The sequence below is a fragment of the Ahaetulla prasina genome, chromosome 1 (genome assembly GCF_028640845.1).
Source record: "Ahaetulla prasina isolate Xishuangbanna chromosome 1, ASM2864084v1, whole genome shotgun sequence".
Classification (NCBI taxonomy): domain Eukaryota; kingdom Metazoa; phylum Chordata; class Lepidosauria; order Squamata; family Colubridae; genus Ahaetulla; species Ahaetulla prasina.
This window is the reverse complement of record NC_080539.1, coordinates 218,452,153-218,468,735: the sequence shown is the minus strand read 5'-3', so window position 1 is coordinate 218,468,735 and position 16,583 is coordinate 218,452,153. Positions and strand designations below refer to the sequence as shown.

Below are 16,583 nucleotides of genomic sequence, written 5' to 3'. Positions count from 1 at the left end.
CAATTGTGGTCATAAGTCAAGGACTACCTGTAGTCTAGTCTATCCTAATATACTGATTTATATCCCAAAATGGGTGCAAATAACCCTCAGATTACTGAAGTTGCTTCAAAGAAAACAATGGCATATTTTAAAAGAAACGCAAGGTTTTTGGCCACTGATCTCCTATATGCATCAGGAAGAAGAGTAAGAGTAAACATTTTTTTACATGGGACTACTAATGCTACGTTACATTCTTACTTACCGCATCCAACTTCATCTGCATTATCTTCACAGTCATCGTCCCCATCACAAATCCAACTTTGATGAATACAGCGACCACTTGGGCAGGTGTAGAAATTCCCTTTGCAAGTTGCATATGCTGAGGAAGAGAACATCAAAGACCAATGACTCAGAGTCCTTTTAAACAACTCCCTCAGCACATGCAATGAAAATACAACCGAGACCAGAATATACTATTAAGGGGCGTGCATAAGAGCACAAAAGTGCCTACCGTTCCTGTCCTAATGTTTCCTTTCATTATATCAAACTAATACAATTATTACATACTTTTGCTTATATATATGCTTATATGATATTTTGCTGATTTATGTTGATGCTTGTGTATACTGTTGTGACAAAATAAAATAAAATAAAAATAAAATAAAGTACTGGATATAAATCCAGACAAGAAGTACCAACACTGAGGTAAAAGCTCTTCAATTCTAAAGGACAAACACTAGCTGGACCATAAACAGAGAGAAAAGGAGTCATATAGGGAAAGCCAACATACTGCAAGAGTTTTCATCGCTCCTGTCTCCACAGTCATCATCATGGTCACAAATAAAGGCTCGGGGGATACAATCCCCATTGCTACATTGAAACTGAGTACTGGAACATCCATGGGCTAGGGGGGGAAAAAGAATAAAGGATGAACATGGCTTGAAAAATTCCAGGTAGCATTAAGTAGCATTAAGTAAGTCAGCATTAAGCTTACTATAACCAGGTGCATTGAGTGCTCTTGAATACTTACTGCAGTTAGTTTCATCTGAAGAATCCCTGCAATCCACTTTGCCATCACAGCGTTGACTTGAATTAAAACAGGCTCCATTAGAACAAGTCAGCTGATCACAGGTTGGGTATTCTGCAAAGGGAAATATGCCTGGTTTTAATAATAATAATAATAATAATAATTTAATTTGTATACCGCCCTTCTCCCGGAGGACTCAGGGCGGTGAACAGGCAGATAAAATAAAGACAATACATTCAATAAAAACAATATTATAAAAAACTTATTCCAATAGCCTAAATTTAAAATACAATACAAAATATAAAATAAACCCCAATAAAATCCATATTTAAAACCCTATTAAGCCAGTCCTGCTCGAAAGAATAGATATGTTTTAAGCTCGCGGCGAAAAGTCCGGAGGTCTGGAAGTTGTCGAAGTCCTGGGGGAAGCTCATTCCAGAGGGTAGGTGCCCCCACCTGGGGGTCGCCAGCCTGCATTGTCTGGCTGACGGCACCCTGAGGAGGCCCTCTCTATGAGAGCGTACCGGTCGGTGGGAGGCATGTGGTAACAGAAGGCGGTCCCGAAGATATCCCGGTCCTATGCCATGGAGCGCTTTAAAGGTGGTAACCAACACCTTGAAGTGCACTCGGAAAACCACAGGTAGCCAGTGCAGCCTGCGCAGGATCGGTGTTATATGGGAGCCACGAGTGGCTCCCTCTATCACCCGCGCGGCTGCATTCTGAACTAACTGAAGTCTCCGGGTGCACCTCAAGGGGAGCCCCATGTAGAGAGCGTTACAGTAGTCCAGGCGAGAAGTGACGAGGGCATGAGTGACCGTGCATAAGGCATCCCAGTCTAGAAAGGGGCGCAACTGGCGGACCAGGCGAACCTGGTAAAAAGCTCTCCTGGAGATGGTCGCCAAATGATCTTCAAAGGACAACGGTCCATCAACCGACCCCCAAATTGCGCACCCTCTCCATTGGGGCCAATGATTCGCCTCCAACAGTCAGCAGCGGTTGCAGCTGACTGTACCGGGATGCTGGCATCCACAGCCACTCAGTCTTGGAGGGGTTGAGCTTGAGCCTGTTTCTCCCCATCCAGACCCGTACGGCCTCCACACACCGAGACAACACTTCAACAGCTTCATTGGGGTGGTCAGGGGTGGAAATGTACAGCTGGGTGTCATCCGCGTACAGTTGATAACTCACCCCAAAACCACTGATGACCTCGCCCAGCAGCTTCATATAGATGTTGAACAGGAGAGGCGAGAGAACCGACCCCTGTGGCACCCCACAAAGGAGGCGCCTCGAGGTCGACCTCTGCCCCCCTGCCAACACCGTCTGCGATCGGTCGGAGAGACAGGATGAGAACCACCGGCACGGTGCCTCCCACACCCAATCCCCCAACCGTCGCAGCAGGATACCATGGTCGATGGTATCAAAAGCCGCTGAGAGATCAAGGAGAACCAGGGCAGAGGAATAACCTCTATCCCGGGCCCTCCAGAGGTCATCCACCAATGCGACCAAAGCTGTCTCAGTGCTGTACCCGGGTCGGAAACCGGACTGGAACGGGTCTAGATAGACAGATTCATCCAGGTACTGGGGTAACTGGTGTGCCACCACACTCTCAACAACCTTCGCCACAAAGCGAAGGTTGGAGACTGGACGATAGTTACTCAAAACAGCTGGGTCCAGGGAAGGCTTCTTGAGGAGGGGTCTCACCACCGCCTCTTTCAAGGCGGTGGGAACAACACCCTCCCTCAGAGAAGCGTTAACAATCCCCTGGAGCCAGCCTCGTGTAACCTCCCGGGTGGCCAGCACCAACCAGGAGGGACACGGGTCCAATAAACATGTGGTGGCATTCAGTCGCCCCAGCAACCTGTCCATGTCTTAGAAAGAATCAAACTATGGGAGTCTTTGTCTCCTATTGAATACAAACCTATCTCCTACAAACCAATAGTGATTTTTCGCAATTTCCCGGAGAAAAAAAGACTGTTCTTCCAGCTTTTTTGGGTAGAAAAGGAAGATGAGTGTCTACAGCAGCACAGGAAATCTAATTTTCACTGAGCAAATGAAATACTGTAATCATTTTGCCATTATTTTCCATTTTAAAATCCCTCAGAAGAGAAATAAATAATGCCTATACTGCTCTGCTTCAGAGGACAAAGAAACTGCTGGAATGCACATTTAGCAGCAACAACATATTATTAATACATTTATTGTACTAAATGTTGAATATCAAACAGAATAGGTAAGGATAGTTTTAAAGAAAACCTCAAACATGTCATTGAAACCAACAATTCTTGCTATTAAAAACAGTGTGATAGAAATGCTTGCTGAAAGAGTCTGATTTTTTTTTAATTGATAACAAAGAGTAGGAAGAAACAGGCTATCTAAATCTCCTAACCTCCTAATTTATTTACTGCAAAATTTATATCTCATCCACGTTCATAAGTCTTTGGACAGCTTGCAATTTATATAAAAATAACAAAACTTAACTTCAACGGATTCTAAATATACAAACGTTCAACAACTTTAACATTCCAATAAGATTCTAATTAAAATTAAGTTAAAACATTAGAATGCATCAAGAATTCAACCGTAAGCTCACCTAACAAAGTACAGTTTAGATGCCAAACATCCACTTCCACAGAAGCATTTTCACCATCTTTTTCAAAAGTAATGTTCAGATCTTTGGTGGCAAGCATTCTCCAGGAAGCTACTAAAAATGCCTTATTTTGGGCTCCTATCACCCCTTACTTCTGAAACATCTCCTTTTAATTTTAAAACATAAGATGAGCGGAGTCTCATTTGGAGAAGATGGCCCAGAAAATAACCAGGGCCAAGCAATACAGGGATTTCCAAGTTAATCCCAATATTTTAGAAAACTACTGGTAAACAAATGCAGGACTGTACCTATAAAACAAGTTGCATGGCTGAAATGTGTTTCAAGTGCAAGCAATCTGCTATACCAGATAAAGTTGCTGGATAGTCTTCAAATAGACTAAGTTGCAACAATTCAAACTTGAGTAGCTAATTCAAACTTAGCTACTTGAGTAGCTACTCCTGTTCTCAATTCAAACTTGAGAGCAAGAGTAGCTATCTGCAGGGCCAAAATTGCAAGTTGTGTCAAGGTATGGAGATCAGTCTCATCTTAGAAAGAGCTAATGATTTTGTAAATTTTGTAATTTACCTTATATTTATTTTCGTTTAAATTTTTCTGGACCTTGTTTAACCAAACATAATTTCCATTTCCCAAATTATTTATGTTCTAAGGGATCCTTGGTGTCCTCATTTCAACCTTAAGTTACAAATATTCTCCTTTATTGGTATCTATGTAATATATGCCTTTTTTTCAAAGCAATTTTAGCAGCAAATTATATTAACAATGTACTAAAAATCATCTTCATAATAATGGGGACGAGGTCATTGTTTTTTATGGTTTGTATATTGGGTTTTTATTTTTCTAAGATGCCCAGAGTCATCTTCTTTCAATTTTTTTTTATAAAAAAGTTTTATTTTTACATTCATAACCAACAACTCATCCAATGTACAGTCATATACAATTAGTCGGGCTTGCCCAGTCACCACCCCCTCCTTTTAACTCTCTTCCCTCGTCTACCTTCTTCTACTTTCCAGACCTTCCTCCCCTTCTCTTATCTACATCCTCTCCTCCCTCCACCCTACACCTTCCTTCTCCCTCTTCTACCCCTCTTCCTTCCTCTTCTCCCTCTTCTACCCCTTTTCTCCTCTTTCCTACCTCCTACTCTCTCCTCTTTTCTCCCTCCCCACCATTCTAAAATGGTAGCTGGGCAGACCCGATCCTACATGAATTATATTTATACATCTTCAATAATCCCTGTACATTAACCATCAATCCATCCTAAGATGCCCAGAGTCAATGGCAACGAGTAGGCAGCCATAGAAATTTTCATAAATAAATAAATAAACATCGTATTTTGGTTCCTAGCTCCGTCAGCCTTTCTTCAAAGCATGGGAATATGTACTGATTATTACAGCTGGAAATAGCTCTTTGGCTTTCATGGTGGTTAATTATAACATAAACTGTACCACACTAGTCACATTTCTGGTGATTTCTAAGAAGAACATATGATATGTTGCAAAATTCCAAGTAAAGCAGCTTTCTCAATTGAATCATTTCACCAGTCATGGCAATCCAGAGCCATGTTAAATTAATAAATGAATAAATATGAACTGCCAAATCTTTCCACTATCAAAAATATTCCCATATGGGGGAAAAAATCTTTTGTGATCAAAGTGAGTAGTCAGAACCACAGTAGCATTTAGATCAGGGGTGGAATCCAGCAGGTTCTGACAGGTTCTGGAGAACCGGTAGTGGAAATTTTGAGTAGTTCGGAGAACCGGTAGTAGAAATTTTGAGTAGTTCAGAGAACTGGCAAATACCACCTCTAGCTGGCCCCAGAGTGGGGTGGGAATGGAGATTTTGCAATATCCTTCCCCCAGGAGTGGGGAGGGAATGGGGATTTTGCAGTATCTTTCTGCCATGCCCACCAAGCCACACCACGTCCACGAAGCCACGCCCACAGAACCGGTAGTAAAAAAAATGGATTTCACCACTGATTTAGATGAATTTATTCTGTTTATAAGCCCTCTATTACACTAGCATACTTCAAATAGGCAGCGTCAATCAGTGCAATAACCCTAGTTTTCTGTCCTACAGTCACAGGCAACCTTCTGTTGAAGAGGGTTGTCAACACCAATACTCTTAATGGTTGTTGAAAGATATATAGCATTTTTTGGTGTAAAACAGAATATGTCATTCTGTAATAATCCCAACATTTGTGGACTCCTGGATTACTAAACAGAAACCAAGAATTAACCCTGGGTTTACCAAGTACTGTGGAAAACACTTACCTGTTGTGTCTTGTCCGCTCTCACCGCAGCCGGGGTCTGCTTATCTGCTCCCGAAAATGAAGGAATGTATGCCTCCCGGCCCCAGTTCTGGCTCCATGCCCAGACAAGCTGCAGAGGAGGGGGCACCTCCCGGTCCCAGCCCTGGCTCCATGCCCAAGCAGGCTGCAGAGGAGGGAGCATCCCCCGGCCCCAGCCCTGGCTCCATGCCCAGGCAAACGGAGCAGCTAGACCCCGACCCCTCCTCCACAGCATGTGAGCCTGAGGAAAGTTTACTTCCAACAACAGCTGATTGGAGTGACCCTCGCATCAGAAGATTGGATAGGCGGAGGCAACAGAAGGAAGGGAGGGGCAGGCCTTAATGAGTGCTGAGTCATGGAGCCACACCCCATGGCCTATATAAAGGATCTGCTTTCTGGCAGTCTCTGAGTCAGGCAAAGTCGAACTTATCTTGCTGAAGTCACTTACTGGTCTCCTGCCTGCTCTGAGGACTTTGCTAGGACTTTGGGCAGAGCTGCAGAGGCAAGCCTGATTCGGATTTCCCTGACCCGGCCGTCAGCGGAGGAGTGGGACACGACACTTACCATTTTACTGGTCGCTTAGATGACTTGATCGGAGGTAGGTTTCAATTTGAACAAAACTTTGACACAATGGCTTCATATAGTTTGTGTCTTGTCGCCCTGTGGCTTTTTTTTTTTTTTGTACTTTTGTGAAAATATTTGTTTGGGAAAAGGCTGCAAAATTCCAAGGCTAAAAGGCTGGCGGGAATGATAAGAGTCATAAATATAGCATTAAGTGCATGAGCATTAAGTCCAAGGGCCATAAGTTTGACACCCCTGAGCTACATTTCTTTTACTAGAAACACATTTCAGCTCTAATGCAATCTCATTCCAAAACAGATCAGCCAAATGATTGAAAGTCAGCATTTTTTAATGTATTTTGCTCCATATAACTCTACCTGGATGTCTTTCAGAATCGTAGTTTGCAAGGCTTAAACATGTAGCTTTAATTCAGTCATGTAGCCAAGAAACTTTTATTCTATCCTGTGTACAACTTAGATTAATGGTACTTTTTAACTTTCATGTTAGGGACCATAACTCCCCAATTAGTTAGGGCAATGAGTCATTAGGTCTTGAGATTGTTGGGCTCAATGTGGACAAACTACTTGCTGGACAGTTCATCTACTTGATGGTCAGGGTGTTTTTGACTCCACTTAGCATGTTCTTTAAGACCTTCACTAGGTTTTTCTCTTCCCAACTTTAGAACTCTGCTCATGCTCTTCTCTTGCTTTCTTTGCCTGGAACCGTCTCATGTCTTACCCAATTAATTTATGAATCAGATCATTTATGGATTCAGATGATTTCACTTCCTGACTGAAGACCACATTATGGCTCACAAGGCAACTTTCATTTCTGACAAGCAATCCTTACTTATCTTTGTTGGTAATGAAACATCAGCATGAATGAATATTAGTTATATCAGAGTTTTCAGTAATGCAAAGAGGCAGAAACTGACTGCTATAATGTTTATGCTTCTCTGTATAACATTTCTATCCTACCCTACCTACACCTGTTAGATGCTAATAATTAAAGCTGGAAACGTTCAGTTACTATGTACTGGCTGACATGAAAGAATATGTTTGCTCATAGCACTTTCTCTTATTAACTTTGTGCTTACTATATAAAAATATTTCCACATACAAAGTAAGGCTAGTATCATCAATTTACTGTCAAACTCTGTAAAATATATTGCAGAGGAGTTTTAAAATGAAATATTGCTGACCCTTTGTTTAGTGGCTTATTTATTTGTTTTATGATGAAAAAGTTCAATTAGTTTTTCCTTAGGATTTTCAGGGTCTCGAGTCAAGTGCCACCTGCATGCTCTCATTTTTGGATATTTTTCCTTGCCTTGCCTGCATCTTCTAATTCTCCTGTCCTTCTCCATCTGCGTTATTTTCTTTGGAAAAAGCCCAAGGAATAAATAGTTTCGAGCTCTTTTATTCTATCCAAATTCTATTTTGCAGTGCATTCGAAGAGTTTAATTTCCCCCGGTGTTATTAAGCCTCTATTACCCCAAGTCTAATTATAATTGTCTGATTCTGAACCATCTGAAACTATAGGTTTCTTTTGAGCTGTTTCTAGACAAACTAATATTCAAGGGTGTCTAGACAACCAAGGTGATTACCCCATTTTAAAATCATGATTAAAAAGTCTGAACGCTGTGCCTCATCTGAGCATCTTCAGTACCTGTAGTGATGAAGACAAGAGAGCCTTGTATTCCCTTACTTTCCATCGGTTAATAAATCTCTTTCTCCTTCATTCATCTGTTCTGCAGCTCAAACGGGGCTGCTGCACAAAGGCCCTCTGATGGTTCCTGAACATCCTCCTTGCTTTTGTTTTTCCTTCTTTGACAAATGGTTTTTCCCTGTCAATTTCTGTACTGGATCAGAGATCTAAAGTTTTATTTTTTGACATCTCATTCCAACCCATAGTAACCAAAGATAGTCTAAACCAGGGGTCTCCAACCTTGGCAACCTTAAGACTTGTGGACTTCAACTCCCAGAATTTCCAGAACTCTAGGAGTTGAAGTCCACAAGTCTTAAAGTTGCCAAGTTTGGAGACCTCTGGTCTAAACAGACTGTGTTTAATTTTAATTTCTGCCAGGCATATATGCATACAACAAATGATCATCATCATCATCTCTTTTTTTTTCAATTTGAATTTATATCCCGCCCTTCTCCGAAGACTCAGGGCGGCTTACATTGTGTTAAGCAATAGTCTTCATCCATTTGTATATTATATACAAAGTCAACTTATTGCCCCCAACAATCTGGGTCCTCATTTTACCTACCTTATAAAGGATGGAAGGCTGAGTCAACCTTGGGCCTGGTGGGACTTGAACTTGCAGTAATTGCAAGCAGCTGTGTTAATAACAGACTGCTTAGTCTGTTGAGCCACCAGAGGCCCCTCTTCAGCTCCCATAGCCCAACCCAGTATATTTTAACGTCCTAACCCTCACCTTTATGCTTATGTAATTTGGGGTTCTGGTCTGTTTTAACATCAGGAAAAAGAGAGAAAGATTCTCCCTAGCCTTAGCCCTTTACAGAGCAACAGTACAGTTTATTAAACCTCAGAACAATGTAACTGTTATGAGCACATCCTCAGTAATCCATGAAAGAATCTGTGCTGAAATGTTGATAACAAGAAGAATATTGTGTTCATTTCTGTCCATCAACAAATTCTTAATCTTACAAATTGATTAACAAGCCAACGAGAGAAGGGCTGAAACCAAATCTACTGCGAAAGATTTAAAAGCACTCACGGCAGCTTCTTTCATCTGTTCCATCTGTGCAGTCGCTGACATGGTCACACCTGTAGCCACTTGGGATGCACTGTCCATTGGAACAGGTAAACTGCTGACTGGAGCAGGTTCTCCCAGCTGCAAGAAACATTGTGCTTACGATTTTTTTATTTATTTACACCCACACATACACACATCTCCTATGGCAGGGGCGTCAAACTCGATTTCATTGAGGGCTTCATCAGGGTTGCGTTTGACCTGGGGGGGTGCAGGGGCAAAGGGCATGGCCAGCTTGTGTCAGGGGCACTTGTGGTACCCTAAGCACTCTGCCAGCAAAAACAGGCTCCTGGTCTCCGTTTTCGACTGTGATAGCCTCCTGCAATCCTCTGCCAGCGAAAACAGAGCTTGGGAGGATCAAGCTCCATTTTTGTTGGCAGAAGCACCGTGGGCTGGTCCTTCGCTGTTTCCAGGGCAATCCCGCGGGCCAGCTCTAAGCACCCTGTGGGCCGGATCCAGCCTGCGGGCCTTGAGTTTGACAGCCCTGTCCTAAGGCTTCTCTGTTTCTGAAGATAGGCTTATCAAATGTACAGTTTTCAAATGAACCGGAATCATCCGTATTTACATCTCTATTGCTACAAATGCTTCTCTTCCACTTGACTGTAAGTGGCTTACAGCATATTGCTGAATATAGTACAATAAATTAAAATTTATCAAAATTATATAACAATACAATATCAATATAATTACTGTATTGTCATAAATACAATATTCAGCCTAAAGAACTGTTTTCAACGATAATAGAACGAAAAAGTTAAAATGGATAAATGTAAATGTAAACTTTTACACATTCCTAAATCAAGCTTTCATATCCTGATTTTATTTATTAACTATGTAGATATATTAATATAACTCCTGTAAAGCTTACCTAAGAAAGGGAAGGCATAGAAAAGAGCAGATACATCATGCAAAATAAGGCCAATTTCAGTACTTGTTCGCTAAATCTACTATAGCTTTCTCTAACATTGATGAGTATGGGGAATCCTCACTGATCACTACTGGGATCAGCAACTCTGTTGCTAAGTGAAACCTCACATAGCTGCAACAGGCTAACAAACTCATTTTGAGTGTGGTTGTTTAGCAATTCATGGTCATTATGCAGGACATCGCATGACCATGACTTGTTGTTTTACTGATAGCTTCTTCATGAACTCTGCTTGTCAGAAGCCAGACACCAAAACATGAAAATGATAAGCTGTGACAATCATAAATGCCCGCCAGTTGTGAAGCACTTGTATGATCACAGGGATAGTGATACACAACAGTAATAAGTGTGAAGATTGGTCATAAAGTTACTTTTTCAGCACACTGTCATAACTTTGAACTATCGCTAAACTGGACAGTCATTAAGTGAGGACAGCCCAAACCAAGTCCAGCCCACAACTTAACTGACTTATTCAGCCTTTGAAAAGAGACTGAACCAATACTGTATAATCAAATGACTATATTCAACTTTGTATAAGTATATAGTTAGGTTACTTTTACTGTTTCAAAATTTTAGGGTGGTCCCTATATTCTCATAATTTATTTTTCATGAACTAAGTCAAGATAATATGCAACTCACTGTGGCCAAAATTTGCCATCTATCGCTGGAAAAATCCATCAGTGGAATGTTGCACTCACTGATGTGAAGAAGGAATTCTCCAGTGAAGATGCAATCTTACAGCAATTTCACCATCTTTAACTGCCCTTTCTAGCCTGGTTTGTTTGTGGCTCTCAGCTATATGTTAAGTGTTTGTGTTTAGATTATAAATTCTTTGAAGCTTTTATTATATTTATGCAAGACTCAAGGCAACCAAATTTTGGTCTCTGAGAAATCCACATGCAGGAAAGACACAAGACTACCTGAGGAATCAAGATATTCTGCTTGATATATATTCATTAACACACCAGATTGTTCTTCTACTTTGCCTGTATTATCTTTTTGAACTGTTACATTATACCAGATAGGAAATCCTTGCCTTCTAGATGCTAATAAACCACAGTATGGCCAATAGTGAGGTAAATAGAATCTCCTAATTAAACACACACACACACACACACACACACACACACACACACACACACACACACACACACACTTACACTACATTGGATTATTTTTGTTGTTGTTAGTGACCAGAAGACAAATAAAGCTTTTTTTTGTAGATGTAAATCTTGGTTGACACACTAGTCAACCACCACATCGCGTGCCAAAAGTGGGGGGAGTGGGGGGGCGTGCACGCACGTGCCCACACCCATAATTCTATGTGGCCCACCTCCCCATGCATGTGGGTGCTCCCCCCGCGCTCTCCCTGCTTTTGGGACGTGATGGCACGGTGGGCATGGTAGGCCTGTTTTTCTTCTCCCCAGGCTCCAGAGGCTTTCTAGGGGCTAGGGGAGGGCAAAAATGGCCTCCCCCATCACCTCAGAGGCCCTCCAGAGGTCGAAAATGGGCTGACTTCTAGTGGGCCCAGAAGACCCAAAAATCAGCTGGCCAGTGCACGCATGTGCGCCAGAGCTGAGCTCACGTGCCCACCGATATGGCTTCGCATGCCACCTGTGGCACACATGCCATAGGTTCGCCATCACGACACTAATGGTTACAGATGCACAACAAACAGGTGGAGACAGGCAACATTATACATGTTGTGATTTTTAACTGAACAAAGAATAACACTGAAGAATATATTCAAATATCCGATGGTAACAAATCACGTGATTTCCTAACATTGATTCAAAACTGGTGAAAGACTTTACAATGAATCCACTTTACAATGGAATTGTGTTAATGTGCACAAAGGTCAGAAGTCAGTTGAAATTTGGATTTCAAAAATGTCATGGATTTTGCCCTTTACTGCCTCCCCAATAGATAATATGTAACTACTAGCATTTATAGCTCCTGTCGAAAGGGAAGGAGGACAAAAAAACATCTTTGGGATGGAACTATAATAAAAATCTTTGCGTTATCCTGAGTCAATAGTTCAAAAAATTATCTGCACTACAACCGGGGAAACCGTTTCCCAGAAAGTGAACAAAATATAGCCCAGATTAGCAAGACTAGAAAATACTGCAGAGCAAAGGGGAAAGGTGAACTTTATCATAACCAAAGTATTCTATTTATAGCCTATTCAAATTCTAAAACTAAGGGGAACTCCAAATCCAATCCGGAATGTTCCCACTGTCTGAAACAAATCCGAAAGGTGAGGTAGTCTAATGTTTACAGAGTAGTGTATACAAATTGCATATAACCTAGACCTCTGGGAAGTCCCAGTTCCAGTAAAAAGTGCATATTAAGTTTGGAAATATACTCAAAATTTTACATTAAAAAAATTAGGATGCTTGAAGAATTCAACATTGGAGGATTTCAGTAAGAACTGTACTAGACCACAACCATTGGGTCACAATGTACTTATCCAGATTTTGCACTTCTCCAGTAGAATTCATAGCAGAAAAATGTACAAATGTGTATTTTAGGGTAAAATATATTTAGAAATGTGTAGCTGGAATAAAAACATGTGGTAAATAAATATGCTTAAATTTAAATCCCCTTAAGCACATTCTTTCTTACAGATTTTTAAACTGCTGAAAAAGAAATGGGACAGAAAAATTTAAAACTAAAAAAAAAATACGTAAAAAAAGTTTTTAAAAAAGTTTTTAAAATGTAAACAGACTGATCTATCCTAATGCAAAAAAAGTGAACCTCAACTTTATTTACCCCAACCATCATAATTCACAATATTCAACTGAATTACTGGGGGATTCTTCTGAGGTCGGTAAAATGAGGACCCAGATTTTTTTTGGGAGGGGGGGAGGGCAATATGCTGACTCTGTAAAGCACTGTGAAACGGTATATAAGTCTAAGTGCTAGTGCTATTCAAAGACACATTATTAGATGGCAGTTGTGCAACAAATCTAAAGATAAAGGAATTCAAATCTGAAAAGAAAGGATGCACTTAAGGAGGACCTATTAGAAGTAACCTTAAAAAACAATTTTTTAGAAGTAACCTTATATCAACTCAGCCCATTGGTACATAAATTTCAGAACAATTATTCTGAATGGAAACAGCTTTCTTCCATTTTAGAAAATAAACTTTCTGGAAATGCCAGGGATTGAATTAGACTAATTCCAAGGAAAACGTGCTTTTCCAGTAATCTATGAGGCTCGTTACTAGGTCATAACTTACGACATTGCTGATGTTCATCAGAGCCATCGTCACAATCTTCTTCATCATCACAGACCCATGTCTGAGGAATGCATTCTCCATCACTGTGACACTGAAACTGGTTTCCTTCACAGCTTGGATGCGCTAAAATGGACAAGCAAATTGCATTTGAATGTTCTGGTTTAGATCAGGGGTCTCCAATGTTGGTCCCTTTAAGACTTGTGGACTTCAACTCCCAGAGTTCCTCAGCCAGTTTTGCTGGCTGAGGGACTCTGGGAGTTGAAGTCCACAAGTCTTAAAGGGACCAAGGTTGGAGACCCCTGGTTTAGATGTTAGATGAATAAAGGACTCAGCTTGTAGTCATACAAAACGTTTTTTTGAGCATTAAAACTCTAATCTAATGAATTCTAATAGTAACTCTAGAAATGTAATTCTAGGCCCTTTGCCACATGATTAAGAAATCAGCAAGTTAGGAATGTCAGACAGCTGGGTTCAAAGGTCTTACCGAGACATAATTGGTTTGTTTTTTTGACTTAGTGCCATGTTTAAACCTTGCTATTGTGACTAATTCAGCAAATGTGATCCCAGCCAGTAACATATGTCACTACCAGATAAAGAACAGGCCTGCTGGACTGGACCTAAAGTCTAAAAGTTTATGTGCACTTTCCAACCAAATATTTTACTTGTCTATCCACCTCTCCAACACCACCACACAGACATAAACACAAATATCCCCATATCGTACCCTTCAGTATCTTGGCTGTTGTTTAATCAGTATGCTTCATAGCCATTAAAAGATCTGTTTATCACGAAGGCATCTCAACCTTCCTAATACCCAGCTATGTTTTGGTCACCTTTCCCTAACTTAGTGTCCAGAACATCTCGCCTCTATGACATTTCCTGGCCATACTGGCAATGGATGAGGAAAACGATACTTAATGCTGATGTTTGGAAAAGACCAAATGCATTAAGTAAGCTTCATTCCACTTACGACAGCCGGCTTCGTCCGTGTCATCAGAACAGTCTCTTGCTCCATCACATCTCCAGTCCTCGGGAATGCAGCGTCCATTTCCACAACGAAATTGGCCTTGCTCACATCCTGGAATCAAGCCATAAAATGCATTCTGTTATTTTATTTTATTTTAAAGTGTGTGATGGATAATCTCAGTACCTATGGTCCATATTGTTTTCTCATCACAAATGGGCAAATTCTTATATCAGCAGGTCAATACAACTGAAGAAAATATACCGTATTTTTCAGAGTATAAAACGCACCTTTTTCCCCCAAAAAAGAGGGTGAAAATCTGGGTGCGTCTTACACTCTGAATGTAGCCCCGCCCAGCTTCTCAAACGGAGTTTCAGAGGCTGAATAAAGCATCAGAAATGAAGCTACAGAAAAGAAGCCCCCAAACAGAGCTTCAGAGGCTTTTTTTCTGAAGCTCTGTTTCTGAGGCTTTCAGAGGGAGGAAAAAGTTTTTTCTAAAACGGAGTTTCAGAAGTTTCAGAGGCAGAAAAAAAAAAGCAAAAAAAAGCAAGGCACAGAGCTCACAACCAAGGAACCTGTTGCTAAAATTCACCTCTGGGAACAGCTGATTGGGGGTATTCTGGGAGGCCAATCCACCTGCCAATCAGTTTTTTTCTTATTTTCCTCCCCAAAAACTAAGGTGCGTCTTATACTCTGATGCGTCTTATACTCCAAAAAATATGGTAACTGTTAAGTCACATTTGAATCAGTACATAACACATAAACCTCTACACAAAATAGTGTCTACCTATTCAGAATGCTGAAGTATGACCCAGAGAGTTAAAGAGAAAAGAAAACATCTTTATAAAGCAAACACTCCACTGTTTGACCTATTCACAAAAACAATTTATGAATTTACTGTAAAAGTCTACAGAAATTGCATGGAACTCTGTTTACTGTTGAATATGATTTGGCTGTTTTGGCCTTAAAGTGATTTGTAGATGGGGGTAAGTGTATTAACAATTTCAGCTTCAGAGAAGTGACCAATTTGAAACTATCTTTGCTACTGATACACTGATTGCAGCTATTGTTTAATGTGATATGCAAACAATGACATGTTGTTTGTCGTTTTATGGTTTGTTCTGATCTGGGTTTGTATATCTCATACTTAGAGATCAAATAAGAGTAGCTTTAAAAAGTTAAGAGATAGTTAAATAATGAATACTTCACTCCTTTACAGGAATAATCATTGTTTGTTGTTAGTATGGTCAAAAAGTCTTGGTTAAATCACTCTATTACTTCAGAACTCCCCTTTCCAATGACCATATAGAATAGACCAGAGGTCTGCAACCTGCTGCTTTGGAGCTGCATGTGGCTCTTTCATCCCTCTGATGTGGCTCCCTGTCGCTCAAAATATGTGTCACAACTGCCAATGTGTGACACCCACCAGCATGTGATTTATTGAGCTTTTCGGCCCATCTTTTTTTTCGGAGTTCAAAATGTTTTTGTTGTATGCAGAAATAAAAATGTGTTTTCTCTGTAGCAGGTCATTGATTTCATAAACGCAGCACATTGTAGGTTTTTTTTTAATGCATAGCATAAAGGTAAAAAGTGATGTATGCAGTGTTATCTTCATTTTAGATGTCAAAAGGGTTTTGTGGCTCCCGATGTTTTCTTTTCTGTGGGAAACGGGTCCAAATGGATCTTTGAGTGTTTAAGGTTGCCGATCCCTGGAATAGATAGTAAGGGGCATACAAAAATTCATTCTGGTTCACTCAACCTATATATTCCTAACTGGCCTATCTTATTGACAAGTATACAAATTAGGAAATGGGTTGATTAATGTATTGTACAAACCCAGTGCCTCAATTAGTTGAAAAGTGCTTTCCAAACCTGACTGATCTCAAAAAGCTAAGCAGGATTAGACTGATCTAGTATTTGGATAGTAACCAACAGGAAGCCCAAGGGGATGGTTTAGGTTAGACTAGGTTACAATGAGAAGTAAAATGAAGCATAACCAAATCCCAGAAGACAATGGCAAGCTACTTCTGTATTGTTAAGAAAGTCACATGGACATGTCCATAAAGTCATCAAGAGTTGATGACTTCATTTAGATGAATTAAAACTTCATTTAGAAGCAAGAATCTAGAGTTGTTAAATTAAAACCAAGATTTAAGACAAGCCATCCCACCTCATTAACTTTTTAAGACTGCAACAATTCAGGACCTCGGTTAAAAAC

General features: G+C 40.5%; 1 protein-coding gene across 1 annotated transcript in view; it reads right to left on the bottom strand.

The window, feature by feature from the left end:
- Positions 1–16,583, bottom strand: part of LRP2 (LDL receptor related protein 2) — a 165,928-nt gene that overhangs the window by 122,785 nt on the left and 26,560 nt on the right. Inside the window, exons 2-7 of the mRNA XM_058191100.1 lie at positions 14,372–14,479; positions 13,402–13,524; positions 9,200–9,316; positions 1,010–1,120; positions 770–883; positions 242–358 (exon numbers count right to left, since the gene is read on the bottom strand). Of these exons, the coding sequence (XP_058047083.1) occupies positions 242–358; positions 770–883; positions 1,010–1,120; positions 9,200–9,316; positions 13,402–13,524; positions 14,372–14,479 (690 nt within the window). The remainder of the gene's footprint in view (positions 1–241; positions 359–769; positions 884–1,009; positions 1,121–9,199; positions 9,317–13,401; positions 13,525–14,371; positions 14,480–16,583) is intronic.